This window comes from Microtus ochrogaster, unplaced genomic scaffold (assembly GCF_000317375.1).
Source record: "Microtus ochrogaster isolate Prairie Vole_2 unplaced genomic scaffold, MicOch1.0 UNK26, whole genome shotgun sequence".
NCBI classification, from domain to species: Eukaryota; Metazoa; Chordata; class Mammalia; order Rodentia; family Cricetidae; genus Microtus; species Microtus ochrogaster.
In genome coordinates, this window is record NW_004949124.1 from 4,609,512 (window position 1) to 4,632,749 (window position 23,238).

The window sequence follows — 23,238 nt, forward strand, 5'->3', positions numbered from 1 at the left end:
GGAAGGAAGGAAGGAAGGAAGGAAGGAAGGAAGGAAGGAAGGAAGGAAGGGAAAAAATCATTCCTGTTAGCAATACACACAGATACATCTGAAAGTATTTCTAGATAAAATGAGAGATGTGTTTTACATTTGCTTCAACTAGTCCAGAAAATTCTAAGAGCAAATGAAAAGGAGGTTTGGGTGAAGAAACGAGAGACAAACTGCAGTACAGGTATTGTATGCATGAGGGTTCCTGATACTATTTCCCCGCTCTTATTTGTGCTTCATTTCTGTCATTATTTGTGTGTGTCTGTGTGTGTGGCGCACTGGGAACTGGCCTTAGGTTCTTGCATGTCTTTGGCAAGTATTCTACCAGGATATATATATTCTTCTTTTTACTAATTCACATGGGGCCTGGGGCCTCACTAAATCACTGCCTGGGTTGTCCTTGAATGTACTCTGTCCTGGATCTTTGGTGTGTGCTTTCTTCCTTCAGACTCTCAAGGTAGCTGAACTATAAGCTGGTACCACTAGACTTGGCAGTGTTTTGGTTTTATTTTTAATTTGTGATTAAATGTCTATGTGGGGGGGGGGGGGGCTTCACATGTGGCGGTCAGAGGAAAACCTTTGGGAATCAGTTCTTTCCTTCTACCACGTGGAAATCAAATTCAGGAGGTCAGGCTTGGTGGCAAAGGACCCTTTTATCTGCTGAGCCATCTTGCTGGCCCAATGTGCTTGCCTGTAAAGAGTTATAGGCACTCATGGTAGATCCAGCACACAGAACTGTTTGCATTTTACTTACTTAACAAAACAACGGTGAGTGTGTGAAGGGGCAAGCACTTTGCCACGGTTTAACACTTCCTCTTGTCTGGGACCAGGGCAACTCCCACATCCATATCACCTCCTGGGCTTAAATGGGCATTGGATCTTGCAGTCCCCTTTGGACTCTGTATAACCAACCATTATTAACCACAGTCATTGTCTAAGCTGAGTCTCTGATAATCCACTGCTTGCTAATTCTTGCATTAAACTGTGCAGTTTGTTCTTTCAGTGGTCAGAGCGAATTTTTATCTCAAGTTTGCACAGCTATGTCCCTGTGGAAGAGCTTATAGCTGAACAACCTGCCACCATTGAGGTGCAGCTCTGGATTCATGCTCTGATGCCTCAGCTAGGACAGCCACTCTGCAAAGGTCCACTCACACTCTTCAGAGATGAGAGGATTTGGCCACTTGCAGGGCTTGACAGTGACATTCTGTTCCTGATGCTGGGCTTCTGGGTTTGCCATGATATTCTGAAGAAGTTTGAAGGTTGTCTCACTTACTTAGAGACACTGCCAATGGATTACCTGGAGCAGAGTCCTAATGCAGCTATGGATCAGTTCTGAGATTTAAATCCTAGTCGTCACTGAATCTTGTTAAGCTGCAGTTGTCTTTTGTTGCACAGGCTAAACTGGTAATTGCCCAAAGGAGGGTGCAGGGAGGTTTACGTATCATAAGATATGCAAAAGTATAGGTTGGAGCATCTGGGGCACAATACACCTGGAGTTCCTGTCAACAATCATGACTGTTACATGATGTCTACAGTTGCAGTTCTGCACAAAAATACCTATAAGTCAGCGATGTAGATAGTTCCTAATGTTAATTATACAGAAACCATTTCACTCAATTCTAGATCAATACCTGAGCTACTACCCTGTCAGTGGCTTTCGTCTTTCGCTGAGTAGGAGGCCCTCTTTGGTTACACTTCATTAATTAAAAAGCAACTGAGTATATTTTGAAGTAAAAAAAGATCACTGAGACTTTTCAGGAAATTTGATCAGAAAGACTCACTTTCGAAATCACTTATTCCAATAATTACCACAGAGGAGAACTGTGCCATGGGCACAAGAAGGCAAAGAGAAAAAAGGATCAGTGCCTTGACTGTGGGTCTGATCCATAGCCCCCTCCTCACTGGCCATCCCTCCAGGGCTCTAGAAAAGGTCATGGAAATCCAAGGACTCACACCACAAAGAATATGCCCAAAGAAGATTCATGAATGAAATTTTCAACCCAGTGCCAGAAGATGCAAATAGACCTTTGAAAGTGAACGCTAAAGCAGACAGAAGTTTCAGTTTGAGTCAAAGCAGCGATGATGCTCGCTAAGGCCAGAACTGAGCTGAGAACCTTATGAAGAAGGCATGTGGTATGTGATCGAAAGACGAAAATGGCCTGGCCCCAACCATCAGCTCACAGCAGTCCAGGTAAAAATGAACCAGAATGTCTGAAGCGCTGATAGGACTCGCTCAGGAGTTCTCATGATTTAAACATGGAAACATTAGAGAGATTTCTGTTTGTTCTTTTCCACAATCCTTATCATTTTGAACAACAGAAAGAACATGTAGCTTCATGATTCTTGCTAATAATCAACTAGTTCCTGCTGCTTTGATAGTTATTAATACTAAAAATGATGACATTAAAAACCAAGAACCTCACAGATAAGAGGTGAACATGCCAATTCTACAATAACAATGTGGTTTTATAGTTTTGGTTTAAAGCAATTTCTAATCAAGATCATTGTAGTTCATTCAGTCATTTTACCAATTCCAATTTGTCCAAATATATTCACTAATACATAAAAGTGTGATTTGGATCCAAAAAAGTAACTCACTTTTGAAAAACATCACAGAATGGGGTCTACTGAATTACCTGGTAGTCAACGCTTTTGCTGCCTGCTAGGTAATGCCACAGGGTACATTGTTTCTGCAGCATGAGCAGAAAGCACCGCGCTCAGGGCAAAGCGGCCACAGAGAGGATGGCTTTATTCTTAGCGGTAGGTGACAGTAACCTATACAAGAATTTCCTGGGTTACACTGGGAACCATGCAGTTTGATGAAATCAGAGCTCGGAAGGGGCATCGGCAGCAATGACAAGCCTCTGGCTTTACTAACAATCTTCAAAAGCTCTCTTCATTCTAAGCTTTTGGCCTCAGTTACAGAAAGAGTTGTTTCAATGACTATCAGAATTAGTGTGAAGTTGTCAGTTTTGTTCTGGCTTCATAAATATTAAGTACTTATAGAGAATGAACCCTTTGAGGAACAATAGGACCGACTTCTCTGGAGCCACGGAAGAAAGAAGAATGAATGTACAAGTAGGAAATACAGACACGCAAAGGAGACAGCTGAGGAACCTTATCATAAGGGAGGGAGGGGGAAGGAAGGATGGAGGGAGGGGAGGAAAGAAACAGGCAGGTACGCAGGAAGGAAAGGAAGGAAGGGAGGAAGGAATGAAGGAAAGAGGGAGGACGGAAGGAAGAAACTAGAAAGAAACTTGTCATTATCTAGACCCTATGAACTCACTACCAGCCTGCATCCCTCAGACAACTCTGCAGTGGAGCAGAGCAGCCCAGGTCCCAGGAGTGGACACAACCATGACCCAAGAGGATACTGCTCTGCTTTCACAATGAGACTATCACAGCAAGCACTGGCATCTACAATGCTGTGCTTACAGTTAACAGATACTCATATTGGACATACACTCTCTCACATGGGGTAGCTGCTAGCACAAACAATGTCGGGGAAACAAAGCTGATACAGCCTTCCAACATTAAGTCATTATTAATCTAAAGTAACTGTGTCAAGGAAAACATGCACATGAAAACCTTGACAACAAACTAAGAAAGTATCTAAGAAACAGCAACCACAAAAGAACCCCCAAATGCATCCCACATTATGCCTCAGCCTAAAGTGTCAAGTTCTTGGCTGCCTTGGGGCTTTTGCAGAAACTCCTCCCCCAGCTGGCTTCTTCCTTGGCTTTTTTCAATTTTTGTTATTTTCTTTTTTTTTTTTTTTCTTTTTTGAGACAGCGTTTCTCTGTGGTTTTGGAGCCTGTCCTGGAACTAGCTCTTGTAGACCAGGCTGGTCTCGAACTCACAGAGATCCGCCTAATTCATCTATTTTTAAGATGATCTTTTCTAATTTTACATACCTACCCCAGTCCCACTCCCTCTCCTCCTCCCACTCCCCACCTCACCTCCCATCCACACCTCAGAGAGATAAGGCTTCCCATGGGGAGCCAACAAAGTCTGACACATTACTTTGAGGCAGGACCAAGGCCCTCCCCTCTATATTTAAGTTGAGCAATGTATCCCTCCAAAAAGAATGGGTTCCAAAAAGCACTAAGGATAAATCCTGGTCCCATTGTCAGTGACTCCAAAGACTGCCCCAACCACACACCTGTTACCCACATCCAGAGGGTCTAGTTTGGTCCTATGCAGGTTACTCTGCTGTCAGCCTAGAGTCAGTGAGCACCCACTAGCTCAGGTCAGCTGTTTCTATGGGTATCCCCATCATGGTCTTGACCCCTTAGTTCAAATTATTGCTCCTCCTTCTCTTGGACTGGTTTCTGGAAGCTCAGCCCAGTTCTTAGCTCTGGATATCTGCATCTACTCTGCTTCCATCAGCTGCTGAATGAAGGTTCTATGGTGACAATTAAGGTAGTCATCAATCTGATTACAGGGGAAGGCCAGTTCAGGTACCTTTTCCAATACTGCTTAGGGTCTTAGCTGGGGTCATCCATGTGGATTCCTGGGAATTTCCCTGGTGCCAGGTTTCATGCTAGCCCCATAAGAGCTCACACATTCAAGATATCTCTTTTCTTGCTCTCCCTCTGTCTTCCCCCCATCTCAACCATCCCATTCCCTCATGTTCTTCTTCCTCCCCTTTTCCCCTCCACCCCCCCTTCCACCCTCCCTTCTCCCCCCAACCCACGCTCCCAATTTTCTCAGGAGATCTTGTCTCCCTTTCCAGGGGATCCATGTATGTCTCTCTTAGCGTTCTCCTTGTTCCCCAGCTTCTCAGAGGTTGTGGACTATAGGCTGGTTATCCTTTGCTTTACATCTAATATCCACTTTGTTTGTCTTTCTGGGTCTGGGTTACCCCACTCAGGATGGCTTTATCTAGTGCCATCCATTTGTATGCAAATTTCAACATGTCATTGTTTTTTACCACTGAGTAGGACTCAATTGTGTAAATGTACCATGTTTTCTCTAACCATTCTTCGGTTGAGGGGCATCTAGGTTGTTTCCAGGCTCTGGCTATTATGAATAATGCTGCTATTAACACAGTTGAGAAAATGTCCTTGTAGTGTGATTGAGCATCCTTTGGGTATATACTCAAGAGCGGTATTGCTGAGTCTTGAGGTAGGTAGAGCCCCAATTTTCTGAGAAACCGCCATACTGATTTCCAGAGTGGTTGTACAAGTTTGCACTCCCACCAGCAATGAAGGAGTGTTCCCCTTACTCCACATCCTCTCCAGCATAAGCTATCATTGGTGTTTTGATCTTAACCATTCTGACTGGAATAAGTGTTGTTTTAATTTGCATTTCCCTGATGGCTAAGGATGTTGAACATTTCCTTAAGTGTCTTTCGACCATTTGTTCAAGGCTACTTCCCACCTTCTCTTCTATGAGGTTCAGCGTGGCTGGATTTATGTAGAAGTCTTTGGTCCATCCTGGCCACTAATGTCTTGGGTGACATGTCACCACCAAGAGAGATCATTCTAAGTACACTGAAAGACTGCTTCTGAAGACTTAATTCTGTGCCCCCACAGTACTGGTACCCATTTGAAATATATGCACTCATATGAGCCTTACAAGCGTTACTTTATTTCTATATCACTGACACACAGCAGGTGAGACACAGAAATCTGTGTTTAAAGCAGCATACAGGTACTCCATCTTTACCTGATTTTATCAACTGGACTGGGGCTGACACACTTTCTCTGAAAAGGATCAGATGGTAAAGCTTTTAGGCTTTGTGGACCAGGCACCATCTCCAATGCACACTCATTCCCTTCTCTTTCTTTTTCTTCTTCCTAACAACCTTGCAAAGACAGGAGTACTCTTCTTGGTTTCCGTACCACATGGAAACAGGCTGTGGCCTGTAGGCTATGGAGTCCTCACTCCTATGCTATACTACAATGTGCACTCTGAGATCAAGCCTGAAATGTTTACTTCTATCCCAAGAATACCTACCACAGTACTGAACATAGAGAAAATGCAAACATAGGTAACTTAGAAACAATGAAGAAAGAGAAGAGAAAAATGGACAGGTTAGGGCTGCCAGGCATTTCCTAGGGAGATCTAGCACATTGTCTAGGCCAGACCAACAGGGGTTTACATATAGCAGGGAGACACAGCTTGTCACAGTCAGGGCTTCCACCCACTTCCACCTTCAGGTCCTAAATTTCGACTCTGCTACCATGGGTCACGTGCTAGTGCTTGCTGCTGCCTGGGGCTCATAAGGAGGGGAGATGGCTTCTTTGGGGCTGCTCGTACTCTGTGCCATTGCCAGAGTATACTATATGGCTTTCTCACAAACTGTTGGCTTGTGGGTAGCAGCTGCCTCCGGAGGTAAGAATAACCTGGCAGACACAGATGGACCTGCCCAACCACTCTAAGTACTTCCCAAACAGCGGCCAGGAAACCTCCTGAACAATTTATGGAAGGAGGAAGCAGTTTCTTCCAATGCAATGTGACTCCAGATACTGATTGAGAATGAAGGGAGGGAGGAGTGAGCAGCTGGGATGCTGCAGAACCATACTCAGAAGTACAAGGATACCAGGGAGCTCAGCATTGCCTGTGGAGCCGGGAATGTGGACAGCATCTCTTGCAACAACAGTCTGAGGTCAGCACCATCTGGCACAAGAGAGAGGTGATTTTCCTCTGGCATCCCCAGGTTAGCACTAGCAGCTGCCCCAGTGACACTGGCTTGCCAGGCTGGGAGAATGCGAGGATGGAGAGTAGGGCAGAGGTGCTCACTCGTGTCCGTGAAGAGTGGAGGCGCCCACGGGAGACTGGCTCCATGTGGAGGCATTTCCTTCCTCCTCTTTCACATGTTGAGATCCCAGAATAATTCACTGCAGTGTTCTTTGTCAAGTCCCTGCCACCCCACATTCACCCCCCCATCTTTATAGAAGAAAAAAGAGGAACAAATGGTCCCCTGGGCGTTGTAACCAAGCAAGCAGATGCTTCCAAAGGAAGGTAAGTGTCAGATGCGCAACCGTATGACTGAGGAAAACACATTATCTAACTGAGCTCCACTGCGCCACAGCAGGCCCTCCGTCTCAGATGAGTAAGAGGTAAAGGATGCAAATGATGTGCTAAAAGCAGGCTCTGATTAGGGATGGGGCAGGAGCAGCTTCAGGCCCTTCACCTACAGTCTGTCCTTATCTGCCAGAAGAGCCAACAGTGTGTGGGACATGACACAAAGGTACAAGGAACAGCTCATGGAGGAAAGGAATGACAATTTTGGGAAACGCTTTGGAAAACAGCAAATGAAAGTTTTAAGGCAGCCATTCCACCGAGTGCCTGAGGAGTCTGTTTCTGAAGAAGGCAGTTCACAACTAAGTGAAAACCTGGCAGGTACACAATTTTGAATGTACAACTCAGGAAAGCTAAGATAGGTGAAGAAGGAGTATACACTGTGTATCCCAGATACAATGTCAGGGAGAAGCGATTCTGTAGGAACTCCAAGAGCAGCAGCAATTACTCGGGACACTGAGGGTACTGACAAAGAGTTGGCAGGAACCACGATGTAAGTGTTCTTTTAGACTGAACATCACTACAAGGGATGATGTCCTCGTAACTAGCAGGGCTTGATAAGATCTGTCCCTCTAGGATCCCCAGTGTGCAGAATCTTTGTCAGGCCTGCAAAAAAGAGGTAGAGCACCAGGGTTCCAGGCTGGAGGGATTAGTGCCATTCTCATATGAAGCTAAGCCACACACTACATCGGACCTTCTGAATGCAGCAGGTTCTTTTTCTATTCCGCTGGCATATTGCAACCCAGCCAAGGGGCCTGGAGTAAATCTTAAGACTCTGAACTTGCAAAACTATGAGTTCTACAAACCACTCTTCTTTATAAAGTATCCAGTCTTGTACACACTGTTCTAGCAACAGAAAGTGCCATTTTTGAGTTGCATGCTGAGGAAAATATTAGGACTAAAGAATGTTAAGAATGCATTTTTTCCTTTATGTCTGATATGATTTAACAATAACTAAAAAAACCCACAACTAGGAAATAGAAGTAAGTTTCAGGAGAAAGGTTTGCACTGTTAGGACACTTCGAAACAAAGGAGCTGTTGAGGTAGCCAATCTATCACTGGGTTGTCCTCAGCCACTCTGGCGTCATCTGACAAGAATCACTACCACTATTGGAGTCAAGGTGTAGACACCACGGATGAGCTAGGCTAGGGCAAATCCATCAGGCAATGCTTACAAATCAACTGAAGCAGCAACTGCGATCTGGACAACAGGTAAGAAAAGTAGTAATTTTGAGGCTTCCTTTCCTAGTGCATTTTTTACTGTGGGCTAAATTCCATATGGTAATGTTTCCCATCCACCACGCACATTCAAAAAAAACCAGAGCAGAAGGAAGACTGACCTAGTGATGTGATCAAGGTGTAGTTGGAAGCACTCCCAAGCTGGAGCTCTCTTTCCAATTCTGTTTATCTGTACACATAATTAATACAAAATTGCTTCTCCCAGGTTTAATACTTGAAAAAATTGTCCTAATGTAGAATGAGTTACCAGTCAGGAGTACAATGTGAAGCACCATGCAAGATGGAGATGGCCAGGTAACACCGAGAAGGAAGAAGAGTCCTTCTCAAATGCACGGCCAGCTCTCCAGTGTCTGTGAGGTGTGTCAGCATCAGGTTTGACGGGGAGGCTTTCTTTCCATTTTACGGACAGTTAAGGACTTAAAAAAAAAACCCTAAAGTCAGTATCTGTACATTGTCTGACACCATGGCTATATAGGGCCAAATTATCACTTCCATATATTGTTTAATGAGATATAAGCAAATTCTGCCACTGAATGAAGCCAGCCCAACCCCTTTGTTTTTGGCCCTACCTCAAGCTGGAAAAGCTGCAACTCCTTGGTCAATGACTAAGCAGAAATATTATATACCAAACTGCCACGGAATGAAGGGCTTAGTTGACTTGCAGCCTAAACCTGATGCCACAGGCCACTGGCCCTTCTACAGCAAAGAAATGATACTGATTGATTATGCAACAATCATTTACCCGCAGTCCCACTGTGGAAAACCACCAAGAAGGGCTGCTGGGGATGTGCAGAGCGCTGCCTCCTTTATGTTCTCTGCCACCTTTTATCACCCACTAATGACCAGGAGATGAAAGCAAGACGGCTCTCAGAAATCCTGGAAGTTTGGAGACCTGACACTGGGAATATATTTTGAAATCGTAATCTGTCTGGGGTAGGGTCACTGTATCTTGACAATAGTGACATTCTGTACTCAACTGTTTTCTGTTGTGAGGTGCTGTCCTGGGACAGATGGACATTAGGAGGTTTGGTTGATCACTGATCCCCTTATCCATTGTGACAAGAAATGTTTTCAGACATTATCAGATGTGGGAAACATCACCCTACCTGCTGAGAAACACTGGTTTCTTGGAGAAAGTTTCTTGTTAAGACCTCAATATAAATAAATACATGCTAAAATAAAAAGGGCCACATGGGAACACTGAAGGTTCTCACCCTGATTATTATAGTAGAATATTCCTAAGTGTATGCACATAGCAAAAGTATACTCACTGTGCACAAGAAAACAAAAGTCTTTCCACATCAGCAGCAGAGTAAGTTTTGTGAAGCCTTCTGCATCATATTCCACGACACCTCTAAGTAAGAACACACACAAAACCTCATAAAAATAAGATTCAAGAGCAACAGAAGTAAGTTGAGACTATTTAAAAGGTGACTAACTACAGACAGATTTAAGACATGCATACATCAAGAAGGGTCTAGGGTTTGGAACGAGAGTACTGAGGTTCATGTCACAAACTTCTCGTTTGCTACAGCTTGTGACCTCACTCAAATCTCTTAACCTGTGGAGACTTAGCTTCCTCATCAGCAGGAAATTATGATATCGGTAAACTTTTTAAAAGAATTGCAAAAAACAATGAGGATAAACCACAAAATGGAAACATCTGTCATCAGTTATGAGTAAAGAGACAATCTAAGAAACCAATCAGCTGGGCATGATGTCACAGGTCTTTTATCCCAGCACTAGGGAGGCAGGGCTGGGTGGACCTTTGGATCTCTGTGAGTTTGAGGCCAGCCTGGTCTGTATCACTACTTCTAGGCTGGGCTACAAAGTAAGACTCTGTCTCAAAATGAAACAAAATTTAAAATGAAACCTGGTCACAGATGACATTACAGTACCAAATGCCATCTGACTATCTGAACAGTGAGCTTAAGCATCACCTTATCCAGGGACCAAATAATGGTGACACTGACAAGATAATTGGGATCGTACTGGAATTCTTGCACTGGTACCATGGCTTCTGTCTTCCCAACAAAGCAGCAACATCAGTGGGCAAGTGCTGATGGAGTGTCAAGGGACAACAGTTCCTGACTTGCTGAGGGGGCCGGCAGAACCCGGTAGGTTCACCTCATCAATTTCCCACAAGAATGGAGTGGTAAATGATGTTGTCATTAAACAAACAATGTTTGATGACAACATTGAGCATATACTGGGGACAGGAAAATACTCATTCACACAAGCAAGTCTCTGATGCCTCTGAAGAGATCTCTCTCCCTGTCTGATCAATGCTCTTGACGATTCCAGTCTAATACGGGGACATTCCAGGACACATACAGAAACTAAGATCCCAAGGACCAGGTGACCTGCTCAAGGAGGTGTGGTTATCATTCAGATTTGACTTAAGCCAACAAGGCTACCTTATGATTGGACAATTAACCCAATATTGTAACCATGGGGTCTGAACTTTTTAGCCCCCATATCTCATAGGCAAAAACAAAATATAATGCCTTTTGTGCCTAAGCATATAATTCGGCAATTCAGTGGTAATCATTTGTAACTTAATAACTACATACTGGTAGTACTATATTATTAAATGCTGTGCATAATAAAATATGCAAAGCGTTTATTAAAATAGAACGACACTGAAAAACAAATGTAATTTTTTTTTTCATTTTTTTCTTATACCCAATGGATGTGTGTAGTAACCTTTGGGGTGTATACAACCCATTCTGAGATCATTGTGCTAGTTCCTTTATTTTCAATCACATATGCTAAAGATATTCTACTCAAAATTTAGATCAGTAATGTTTATTATCACTATTGTATAAAAAATGCTCTCTTAAAATGATCGCCAATAAAGCAGAAAATAATTTTAATTATGAAAGACTTAGGTAAAAGACAGCCATGTTGCTTGATATTGACTTTTCTATTTAGGAGAGAAAAAAAGTCAAGCAGTCGGTGAGAGAACAGTCTGGCAGTTTTCCAGCAGCCAGAGTTCTGCTCACAACTGCGTTATGCTGTGAAAGCTTTACTCTTAGTTTCATTGCTTTTACTTGCTCACTTGGTTTTGTCTTCATTTACTTATTTGAAATTGAAATCTTGTTTCTGCTTATATATTTCTATCACTTCCTAGTCATTTCTGAAATAAGTAAGCAGAATACCGAAATCCCGAGGACCAAACACTGGGCAGGGTGCTCCACCTTTAAAGGCTATGAAGGAAACACACTGATGTCCCGACTGTGCTGAGCCCCGGTGGAAGCTTACATGACCCCTGACAGCACTGAGAAGAAACAGCTGCAAACAGCATCGCTTCTGGCATCCAGAGGGAAGGGCAGGCGCACAGGGCAGCAGTGGGAAGAGCCACTCCATGCTTTCCTTGCAGTCATACGCTTCCCACCTGCCTCTTGTGTCATCTTCCAACTCCTCTGCAGTATAACTCATCACTGTCAGGGGTAATGTTAGGTTTCCTTCCAGAATCTGTGAGGCACTGCTGGTGACAGAGTCCTGTCAGCAGACCCGGATCCAGGGGACTACAATGTCTGGCCCCTCTTCTAGATGTGGGACTTCATTGGATCACTGAACTTCCAAGTCTCAGTGCTACCTGCAATAACATGTGCCTGACCGAACCATCCTCGATGCCCATCATCAGCTGAGTGGACAACCAAAATGTGGTACACACAGACAATGGAATTTCATTTCTCTATAAAGGAGAATGAAATTCCAGGGCTTGTAGGAAAATGGACAGAACTGGAAATGATTATGCCAAGCGAAATAAAGCAGACTCAGAAAAGACAAACACCACATGTTCCCTCACATCCATGGAATCTACTTTCAGATATGTGTGTGTAGGTCATGAAAGGAGAAAGAGCAGCACAAGAGGGAAGAGAGGATGAGGAAGGATAGGTAATGGAATCCATGTGGTAAGAAAGCAGCAAGGGAGGCTATTTGGGAGGAAGAAGGGCAAACAACGGGAGTCAGGGGGTCTGGAGAGGGTACTTAGAGGAGGGATAAGAACAATGTAGAGTAATGTGAATATGGAAAACGCCATAATGAAACCCATTACTTATATGTTAACTTAAAAACTAATTTTAAAATACATAGAAAAGAAAGAGCCCTGTTGGTCACCTCCAGACAACTAGAAGACAACGGAGATGAAGTGCAGTTCAAGCCACCCAAAGTTCCACAAGAAGCAGGCTTTACACCCATTTAGGGACACTACCCTGATTGCTGTGTTTGGGAGAGGCATGCTGATGCTCAGAGGACATACTTAGTTCTATTATTTGCTTAAGAATGCTAAAAGCTAAGTTATCCTGGCAGCTCTAGGGTAAGCACCGAAGCCAGAATGTCACAGAGAAGGTGCGACATTCCCACGTGTGAGAAGCAAGTACACTGTTGGTGTGTAGTATAAACAAGGGAGAACTTACGTGCCAAAGTGACTAAGAAAAGCAGCGATGTACTCTCTCCTTTTGTGATATCCTTGAATCACATACTGTACCTGGAATGGGAACCCAAAGCTGAAAATCAGTACAGCAAGGCTTAAAATGCTTTATTATGAAAAGCTGAGAGACTCCGAGCAGCCGAGGGAACGGGAGATGAACACCCATATTCCCACCCTGCTCTCAACAATGGTGGGTATTTTGCCTAGTGCCACATCCAGTTGTCTACTTCTCTGTCTATCAACCTATCCATCAATCTTGCTGAAACACTGCAAAGGAAATTAGAGACATCCTGACAGTTCACCCCAAATACCTCATTTAGTATGCAGCTCTGCAGGAACCAGACATTCTCATAGGAAGCCACAAACACAGTTGTCACACTCAACAGGTTTAAGGAACATTGTGATGTCATCTGCTACCCTGTCCATGTTCAGTTTTTCTTCAGGGCCCCCCAAAACATTGTTTTCAGAGCAGTGTATAATTCAGGATTGGATGTTATTTATTCATATTTTAAAAATCTTTTAATCACACAATAATAACACATTGTGCATGTGTGTGTGCATGCACGTATGTCCACACAAGCATGCATAAATGGCATTGCCTTTCATAGAGATTGGGTTAATTGTCTTATAGACTGTCTCAGTCTTCTGCTATCTTTATTGCCTGTATTTTCCTATACATTAGAAGCTAGAGCTAAAGGTATAATTAGATCGGGTTAAAGGTTTTTGGCAAGAAATCTTTCTAGGTAATACTGGGCTTCAACATTTGAGAAAGTCACTCCATTGTAGAGGGATGTCTCCCTTGCCATACTGAGTGCATGATGTAGTATACATTCACAGACACACACCCCACTTTTCAGGGCAAGCACTCTGCTTGTGTATCTCTCAAAGTTAGGGAAGACTTGGTTCCCCATCAATTATTCACTTAACGGCTTCAGCATCAACTGGGAGATTCTTCTTTGAATTATTTCATTTGGGGTTGAAAAATGGTAATGTAAGAAAGTGCTATTATCCCTTTTATAATTGTCAGCAGACATTTTCTACAAAGATATTTCATCAGGGGGAGCTTTTGGTTATTTTGAACTCTGATTGAAAGGGTAAGATAAAATTAAAAGGGTAAGATAATACCTAATTCTTTAAAAAATCTTAATATTCAGAATGAGAAGTATTACAATAATGGGCGATTTTATTTTGCATTTTTGTATATCCTTGTTAGCACAAAAATGACAATTTCTACGAAAATGTTAACTCATTATGCTAGGTAGCTGAACGTAAGTTATTTATACAATAGCTTCTACCATAAAAAACACATCCTTTTTAATAGTCTCACTGTGACTGAAAAAAAAAAAAAAGAGACCCCACGGCAAAAAAACCAAAAAACTAAAAAACCTTCATTGACTTTAGACATACAGCATTCCCATGGCTAAGGAGAACTCAAGATAAAGTACTTAGCATAACCTTAACACAAGTGGTCCCAATAGCTAGGCTCTACCTTAGAAAAGTAAAACAATTCTATTTATATAATAGCGGTTTATGTCAATTTACAAAAACAGTGCTTACTTTGCAGGCTTAATGCAAGATCAGATGTTATTTTCAGAAAAGAAAAACAGATGATAAGTTTGCTTAAGTGGCTTTGTTTAAAAAAAGGATGAAAACAGTTCTGTGTACTTGATTTTAAAAACAGAAAAGCATTTTAACAGAAACCCACAACAAAACTGGCTATAAAGATAGATTCCGATGTAATTATGGAAACTCATTTGAAGAGACTGCTCCTAAAAGCAGCCCATGTGTCCTCGTTTAGAACAGAAGAACACCAATTTTAAAGACAAGCAAAATTAATGAAAGGGAACCAGATAAGAAAAACACTGATTCTTATATTTCTGAGAAAACGATATTCTATTTTTTTGTTGTTGTTGAGTAAAATGTATGACTAGAAATTAATCTCAATGGGGGAGTTTTACAAAGCTTTGCTTCTCAGTTCTGGACGACACAATTTACATTTTTCTCTAAAATTCCGGAACACAGATTTGAAGGCAGTGCAAAGCCCCAGAATGTAAATAAGAATCCTGCCCTCTACTCTGGCTTGGAGGGGAACAGGGAGGCGGGGGTGGGGGGTGTTGTCTCAGCAAAAGCCACCACTGCATGAAGCTAAGTGCCTTGGAATCTGGGCCAGTACCACATGCTGTAGCCTTGCCAGATTTCAGTTTCTCTGACATTTAAAAACTGATACTGAAGCCTCTGAAATATTATTGTTCTTTAAAAATATGTCCTATAGAGAAATGAACTATCTTCTGAATGAGAGAGATAAACAAAAGATCTATTTTCTCAGCCAATATGAATGAGTCAACGGGAGCAAAGAAAACAACACTTTGGCAATTAAGTCAACTGAGTCATAGTCCATATGGGATGGGAAAGAGGCAGGGTTAATATCTAGTGCATTAATATCTCTAGTTTTCAGCTAAATATATTGGCTGGATATTAACAAGTATATGCTCACACTTTTGGGAAATAGTTGATGACCACAATTACAGTAAACTCAGCTATGTGCTCATGAATATAACCAAGGGAAAACTTTAGATAATCCAATATGGTGGAAGACCAGCCAACCCGGAATTCTTGCCCCTAGAGGAGCAAAATCCCTGGTCAATTGCTCCTAGGCATGACAAGAATGAAGGGCAGATAATTAGTGGCTGAGATAAGAAAGTTGAAAAGAAGGTTGTTTTAAAGAATTATCCTAATATTGGCTGGCTGTAGACACGTGCCTACACCAGATGACTGGGGAGAAGGGGGCTCACAAATGTAAAACCCTAAGAAGGCACAAGATGCATCAAAAATGCAGGGGACATGGAAATTCCTCTAGAGTTGACATAAGTCACCATAATGAAGGGAAGAGATAAAGATAAGACAAGCAGTGGAAGCTGGGTCCTCAGAAAAGGGAAAGGAAGAGGAAGACAATAAGGAGGGACAGATGCACTGTCCTTCAGAGGAGGCAGGCAGAGGCTGAGAGCACAGAGGTTTTGTTAAGCTTTATTCTCCTTAGTGTCTCCTGCAGCAGATCGGACACCAGAAGACAGCAACTAAGGCAGCTCTTCAGTGTTAATGGCTCTTAGGCATCTCTGGCAGTCTTCCAAAGGAGGTTGCGCAGGCCTGGTTATTTGTAATTCAAAAGGCTACTGTGGGCCTAGTATCCCACACCCTGACAGCTCTCCAGGAATGAATGCTCTTTGAGAGCTGGTAGTCAAAGATGGGTAAGAGTTTGTTCGGCAGGCCAACCTAAGACAGGCACAATCAACAAGGCCCGAGCAAAGAACTCTGGCTCCCGCTGAGTGCCCTACGTGATAAATCAAAAAGGGTGGACATGTGGGAAGAAAAGGCCTGCCAGACCAAAAGTAGCCAACCTGGAGTCTGCCTGGAGTTGTCAAAGGTCCCGTCTGTGCCTAGCCAATGTGAGACAAATATGAAATGTCAACTGTCAACTGTCATACAGCTTGGGTGCTGGGAGGGTATGTAAGTTTTTCCCTGTTATTAAACAAAGGAGTCTGCTTTAAATCTTCTACCTGACTTCCAGCATCAGTGGTTGTTGACAAAGGCTTTTTTACCCCCTCCCCTGAGAAAGACGTTAGGACCTAGCAACAGTGGAGCATGAACCATTAAGGAGGGACTCTTACAGGGCATGGGTCAGGGACTTGCTTTTACCTTGTTGGTGAGCAGGTGGCACACTTGTGGCACATAATCAATGAGACATCCTCCTCCTGGGAAAGCAGGGATATGAAGAGCTGAGGAGCCGCCAAGTGCACTGAAAGAACAAAAGCACAAGTCTTGTCTTAGAGCCGAGACAAGGGAGGCCATGACGCCCCAAGCAGACTTGGCGTGGCATCACAGCCTGGCTGCCAGCTGACTTGGGTTAATGGGATTGGGAATATGAGCTTCACGTTATCATTAAATGCCTATATTTTAATTCATTCTGCTGCACTAACAAGAGTTCAATATTTATGGGTTTTGATTACTGGTTAAATATATATATATATATATTAGAAAACTAAAGTAAGATCCAGGCAACTCACAGCTTACTCAGAGAAATGATCATTGGTATTACAAAATTTCCAAAACAGGTAAACTAATTTGGAGAGTTTCCTGGAACTGACTGACTGCAGTGGGCTTTTAGCTTGTATATACAGGACAGCTCCTTAACCATTTGTTAAATTGTATAAAAGGAAAATAGTCTGCAGGCAATCCTCCAGTTTCTCTCCTCTCCCCTCCCCTCCTTTATCTATCTCTATCTCTCTCACATTCTTACTCTGTGTTTGAATGTGTCACTTTGGAAAAAGGCCACAAACAAAAACTGCTTATGGTGCTGTAAAGAAAGAGGTATGAAGACTCTACTCTTGCTGCCAGGCCCGTTTCTCTGGTTATCAAGAACTGATACTTGTTGCTCTTCCATCACATTGTCTAATTTAGCCTTTCCTACAGCTTGAAGAGAGAATTGCTCTAACTTTATAGGTGAGGAAAGCAAGGCTTGGAGGGCACAGGAAATTATCTGAGGTTTGCACAACTAGTCAGCGGTCAAACCAAGATTAGAAGGCAGGTCTATATGCTTGTACTAGCACCCCTGATATTTTGCTTCCTGACACGACTGTGAATTTAATCATAAAGGGCTACAGGGTTGGGAAGAACAGCTGGTGTGGCTGCTGAAGTCCTCAGGGCAGGATGTTGATGGGGAGAAAGCTCCCGAGGCACTCGGATGATCACTGAAGCAGATACGGAGGTGCAGGGCTATCTCCAGGAGCACTCATCTGCAGAGCAGGTGGACCAGCATTCCTCTTTATCGCCATACTTCAGCACTCACCCACAGTTTCTCTCCTCTCCCCTCCTGAGATCTGAGGAGATCTCAACAACCAGATTTGCCTGATTTGGGATGAGATGAACTGACCACTCTTGGTATTTACCTTTGAACCACTTAGCTGTTAGATGTTATGAAAAAGAGTTTTAACTGGGCTCATTTTAAAAGAATGTTTGTGATAGGCAGTGGTGGCGCAGGCCTTTAATCCCAGTACTCAGCAGGCAGGGGAAGGTGATCTCTGTAAGTTCGAAGCCCGCCAGATCTACAGAGCAAGTTCCAGGACAGCCAAGGCTGTTACACAGAGAAACCCTGTCTTGAAAAACAAAACCAAAAAGATACTAGCTTCACCACTCGTTTAACTCAGGACTTTCATAGCGCGTCAGGATACATGACCTAAGGCCCAGTGTCACACACGGATAAGTGCTGCTGATTCATATGCCAATACCCACCTCGTGGGGAAATATTTAACAGGCTGGTCAGAGCCTGAATGATGCCCGGATCATGGAAATAAACAAAGACTGATGCGATGAAATAAAAACAACATTATATTTTCAAAGGATAGAAGGTAGAAGGAATGGTTTGTGAGCGCCAAACTTTTGATATTGATGAACTAAGAATAAGATAATAATAAGAATAAAATAATAATAAGAATACTGTGCTGAACATAAGGAAACCTCACCCTGTGCAGAAGAGATTCCAGGACTTACTCGTTCAGATACTGTCAAGGACTTGGGCTGGTGGGGAGAAGGCAGGACTAACCCTAAATAGCAGGCTACTGGTGGAGCGGAGTTGGGCTCATTGCTGCTCCTTCTGATCTCTGCGGTGCAGCACTGAGAGATGGGGTGAGAGGGGGAGGAAGTGCTGTGGGGGTGACAGGGCTCAGGCTGAATCTGGGAGAGGGGTGAAAGCAATGTTTTGATGAAGAAGCACCTTCTGAGTCAGTTTTCATGGATTAAAATGAAACTTGAGGTAAGTGCTGATTCTTGGAGATGAAACTAAATTGGTACGTATAAATCGGAAAGTCAGAGTTTGAAAATCTTTTCATCCAGCAGAGTTAGTTGACTAGAACAAAAGGTAACCAAAAAGGCAATTCCAGCTATCTCCTCAGCTCTAAAAGATAACCAGAGCAACTGTTTCTGACAATTAACAGATTCGTTTTCATGCAGATCAAACTGATAGAGTCTTTCCTGAATCTTAGTCAGGGTGTCTCTACTATTGAAGGCCTGACTTGGCCGCAGTGTGACAACAGAAGGGAATTATTTTGATGTGACAAAATGCAGGGAGCCAGCCTGTCTGAAAGCCTGACTTAGGACAATGGGGTTTGACACTGACCCTCAAGGAAACAGCAACTCCCGAGTAAAATGAAGAAAATATCTTTTAGATGGGAGCAACCCAGGTTGGTGAGGGACGCACAGTCATCGTTCTTGCCCCTATAGAGTTCTCTCAACTCAAGCATCTCCTAGGTATGACAGAGATAACACTGCTCTTAAAACAGATCATCACTAGCTGGGCGGTGGTGGCGCACGCCTTTAATCCCAAGCACTCGGGAGGCAGAGGCAGGCGGATCTCTGTGAGTTCGAGGCCAGCCTGGTCTACAAGAGCTAGTTCCAGGACAGGCTCCAAAACTACAGAGAAACCTTGTTCGGAAAACAACAACAACAACAACAAAAGCAAGCAAAAAACAGATCATCATTCAAGGCAGTAAAAGGATTAAATTAACAACAGGAGTTATATTAATATTCAAACATCACCAAGCATTCCAAAAGAAAATACTAGAATGGCTCTGAGCTGAGTACTCCATGCCTAGTGGTAAGGACAGACCCTTTCAGAGACACCTGGGACCATCCTCTGATAATGCTCTTGACTTGGGACTTGACAGAGGGACTGGGAGCTCTCCAGGCTGCCTTCTCCACAGCATAGTTGTGATGAGTGTGGAAGGTACATGCATGGAAACTAGAGGCAGGCTGCCTATAGCACCAAGCTGAAGGAAAGACGACAGGAGTACTGCCAACAAATATCAACAGTCTGCTTAACATTTTAAAGGTGTCATTTCCCCAAATAAACATGTGACCAGGACATCACAGCAAATCCCTGTAAGGCAGAGGAATGCCAGGGCACTCCATGGTATCAGAGTATATTTTCTGGAGTCATGCCAGAACAGTTGTTACAAGACACTGATGTTTAATGGATACCTATTTTGGCTGGGCATTTTATAATATCTAAACTCCATTAACAACCCTGACAACCAGACTTAACTAGACCCATTCACAGGTGAAAAAAGTGAGGTTCAAAGTTTCAGTGTCTTATCCAAAAGGATCAATTACAATGCACAACTACATTACAATGCTTGATCTCGTCCTAGTTCCAAAGCCTATGTCCCGTTTCATTAGGAAATCTTTTATAGAAAGACGAGTCTGTCTTTTCTATGGGTGTTTTGCTTGCATGTTTGTCTGTGTACAAAGTGCATGCCTGGAAGCGTGGTTACAGATGGCTGTGAGCTGCCATGTGGCTGCTGAGGACTCAGGTCCTCTTGAAGAGCAGCAAGTGCTGAGCCCTCTCCCTGGCCCCAATACTGAATGCTTTACAGATTACTCCTTATTTAATCCCAGCACTCTGGAGACAGAGGCAGGTGGATGTCTGTGAGTTTGAGGCCTGCCTGGTCTACAAAGAGAGTCCAAGAACAGCCAAGGCTACAAAGAGAAACTCTTGTCTCAGGGAAAAAAAAGATTACTCCCTAAACTGGGGGTGGTGGTGCACTCTTAATCTCAGGATTTAGAAGGCTGAGGTGGGGGAAGCTATATGAGTTTGAGGTTAGCTGAGGATATGCAGTGAGTTCTGGGCAAACCTGGGCTACAGTGCAGGTCTCGGTCTTGAAGAACAGCCCCTTACAAACAAGCCAGGCCCCCTCATGATACAGGTTGCCACTGGAGTTCTTTTCATGCATACTTTTCCTAAGCAGAGAACAGCCAATTGACAGTACCCACAGCATATGTCTTCATCTTTTTAATTGTCCTTTTAATAATTCCATAAACATCTAAGAAATTGAATTCAACAGTTTAAGTTTCTTCAGACTTTGCTCCAAAGAGGAACATTTTCTGGGTGCCTAATCATCGTCATTATCTCAGAACATTTCCATTTTTATCTGTTTCTCTAAAATTGAGAAGCAAGCAATAGAATGCAGTATTCCAAGTACGCAATGGAATGTGTTTAGCTTTACTACAGACTTGTGTAGACAGCCCTGCACCAATGCCACTGGGAGCCTCCCACCCAGTGTGGCTCCTCAGATTAGCCCTACTTTTAATTTTGAGGACTCACTCTGATCTGTCTTTTATCTTCTTCTCCCATGCACAATAGGATCTTTCCATATTGTATTAGACCCTAATTTTCTTAACTGAGGATCACGAGACTCTTGATATGACTTAAAATTGAAATGAAACCATAAAGTGAAGGAAGGGCTAACAACAGATCTAGAAAATATGCATATGTGTATGGATATGTGTGTGCTATTTATATGGATTATTCTAATCCTACTAGGTTAGCTGTGACATGTTAAACTAAGAAAGGGTAAGATGGCAAACAAGGTGATAAACTCAATGGGTAGAACCATTACAGACAGTTTTGATCACATACTACTGTTAGTATATAGATAAGAAACAGACAGAGGCAGGTGGATGTCTATGAGTTTGAGGCCTGCCTGGTCTACAAAGTTCTAGCCTCTCACTGGCTAACTCTCACATTTTGATTAACCCATTTTTCTGATCTATGTTAGCCATGTGGCTCAGTACCTTTTTTCAGTGGGGCAGATCACATCCTGCTGCTTCAGTGGTCTGGGCAGGAGTGGTCGGAATCAACTTCCTCCTTCCCAGAATTCTCCTGTTCTCATTACATCATTTCTACTTCCTGTCTGGTTTTCCGGCCTATATTTCCTGCATGGCCAATCAGTGTTTATTTATAACATAATTGACAGAATACAGACAATTCTCCCACACCAGCAACCAAAGGGAGTTAGTCTGCACATGAACTCCCTATGGCACAGAAGGCAGACTAACTCCACTTACTGAACACTGACCACACATGCATCATGTTCTACATCAGGAGTGGGACAATGGCTAACTTGATTGTTAATCGGACAGAATTTAGAATCACGATGGAAACAAATCTCTGGGTATATTTCTGAGAGGTTCTCTAGAATAGAATAATTCTAATGTGGGCAGTAGCATTCCATGGGCTAGTGTCCTGGACTGGATAGGAAGGAAAAAGATCTAAGCACAAGTAGCCATGCTCAGGCTCCTGACTGTGGACACAATGTAACCAGCACCTCCTGCTCCCTCCTTGCCATGATGGACTGTATGCCTTTAAACTGTAAGCCAAAGAAAACCTTTTCTTCCTTAAATTGATTTTGCTCCAGGGACCAAAAAGTAATGAACACACAAAGGGCTATTTTATCTTACAGATGAGAAGGCTGGAAGGTGAATAAGCTACAGGACCCCTCTAAGGCACACAAGGTGGTGATGGCAGACACATCTAACTCCAGTGTTAATCTGCTCCACTCTCAGGTTTTCGGTTACCACATTTGGCACTTCAAAATTCCCCAACACACAGACCCAATCTCTGCTTCTACGTGTAGCTTGAGTGTGTCCGGTGATGACAAAGCCCTTGAGGCTTTTTCCAGGAAACCTTACTAAAATTAACCAAGTGCCAGATCTGAAGCAAAAAAAGAGAGCCTTTCTTATTCCAGAAAAAAAAGAAACTCTTGAGAACCTAAGATAGCCACACAGATCAGACCAGCAGATCTGAGGCCCTGACCCTTGCCAGTGGACCACAAGCAAGAAATGTTTGCATTTAAAGGACACAGAGATGGGACTACGTTAACTGCAAACAGTCTGTCTAGCAACACGAGCCCTAACCAAGGCTTTGTTCAGTAACACGCTTTCTTAAGTTGGTTAAGCATTTCACAAAAGCCTTTAAGGGGCAGTAATCTTAACAGATGTCCGCCATCAGGATTCTATTAGCATGTGAAAAAGCACTTTAAGGAAAGACCCCAAAACAATAATGGGCTTGGTAGACGTCCTAGGAAGACTTGGTAGCCATCCTAGGAAGACTTGGTAGAAATGACTTAGATGATGCTCGGCCACTAGAGACACAATAAGGGAAGGTTGGGAAAAGTTCTTCCCCTTGCTGCAGCACCTACTCCTGGCCTATGAACTATAGTTAATTCAATCACAATGTTGAAAAGTAATAAAATACTACTGGCCAGGTATGAGTAAATTTACTTTCAATTTGTTACACATTTACAAATCTGCACTGCCCCAGGATGGCTTAATGCTCCTGTACTGTGTGGAGCCAGGTGACTTTTTCTATGAACTAGCTTTGAAACATTTTTATTGTATACATTCAGTAGTTACTCAAACCTAATTTATCTTTTCCCAACAACTCCTCACCTCACAAAAACAGGTTTGAAGGGCATCCAAAAGCAGATGCAGGGAACAAGAGGCAAACCTTTGCCCCAGAGGAGAGAGCATCCACTTGCTTCTGGCTCAGTGGTGTTTGCTGAAGGCTCCTAGGGCATGCACACGCATTATCTGACCTGGGCTCAAAGGACTAATGTAGAGGTTGCTGGAGCCTGGCCTGAATACCCAAATGAAAAGACACCAGAAAATGAGATTAG

At 43.1% G+C, this 23,238-nt stretch overlaps 1 protein-coding gene across 2 annotated transcripts in view; it reads right to left on the minus strand.

Annotated features, from left to right (window-relative positions):
• The window catches only part of Babam2 (BRISC and BRCA1 A complex member 2), a 375,365-nt gene that overhangs the window by 64,729 nt on the left and 287,398 nt on the right, over positions 1-23,238 (minus strand). For both annotated transcript variants that reach the window (XM_005367962.3, XM_026789694.1), the window contains exons 8-10: positions 16,427-16,526; positions 12,720-12,790; positions 9,567-9,649 (exon numbers count right to left, since the gene is read on the minus strand). In XM_005367962.3, coding sequence (XP_005368019.1) covers positions 9,567-9,649; positions 12,720-12,790; positions 16,427-16,526 — 254 coding nt within the window. The remainder of the gene's footprint in view (positions 1-9,566; positions 9,650-12,719; positions 12,791-16,426; positions 16,527-23,238) is intronic.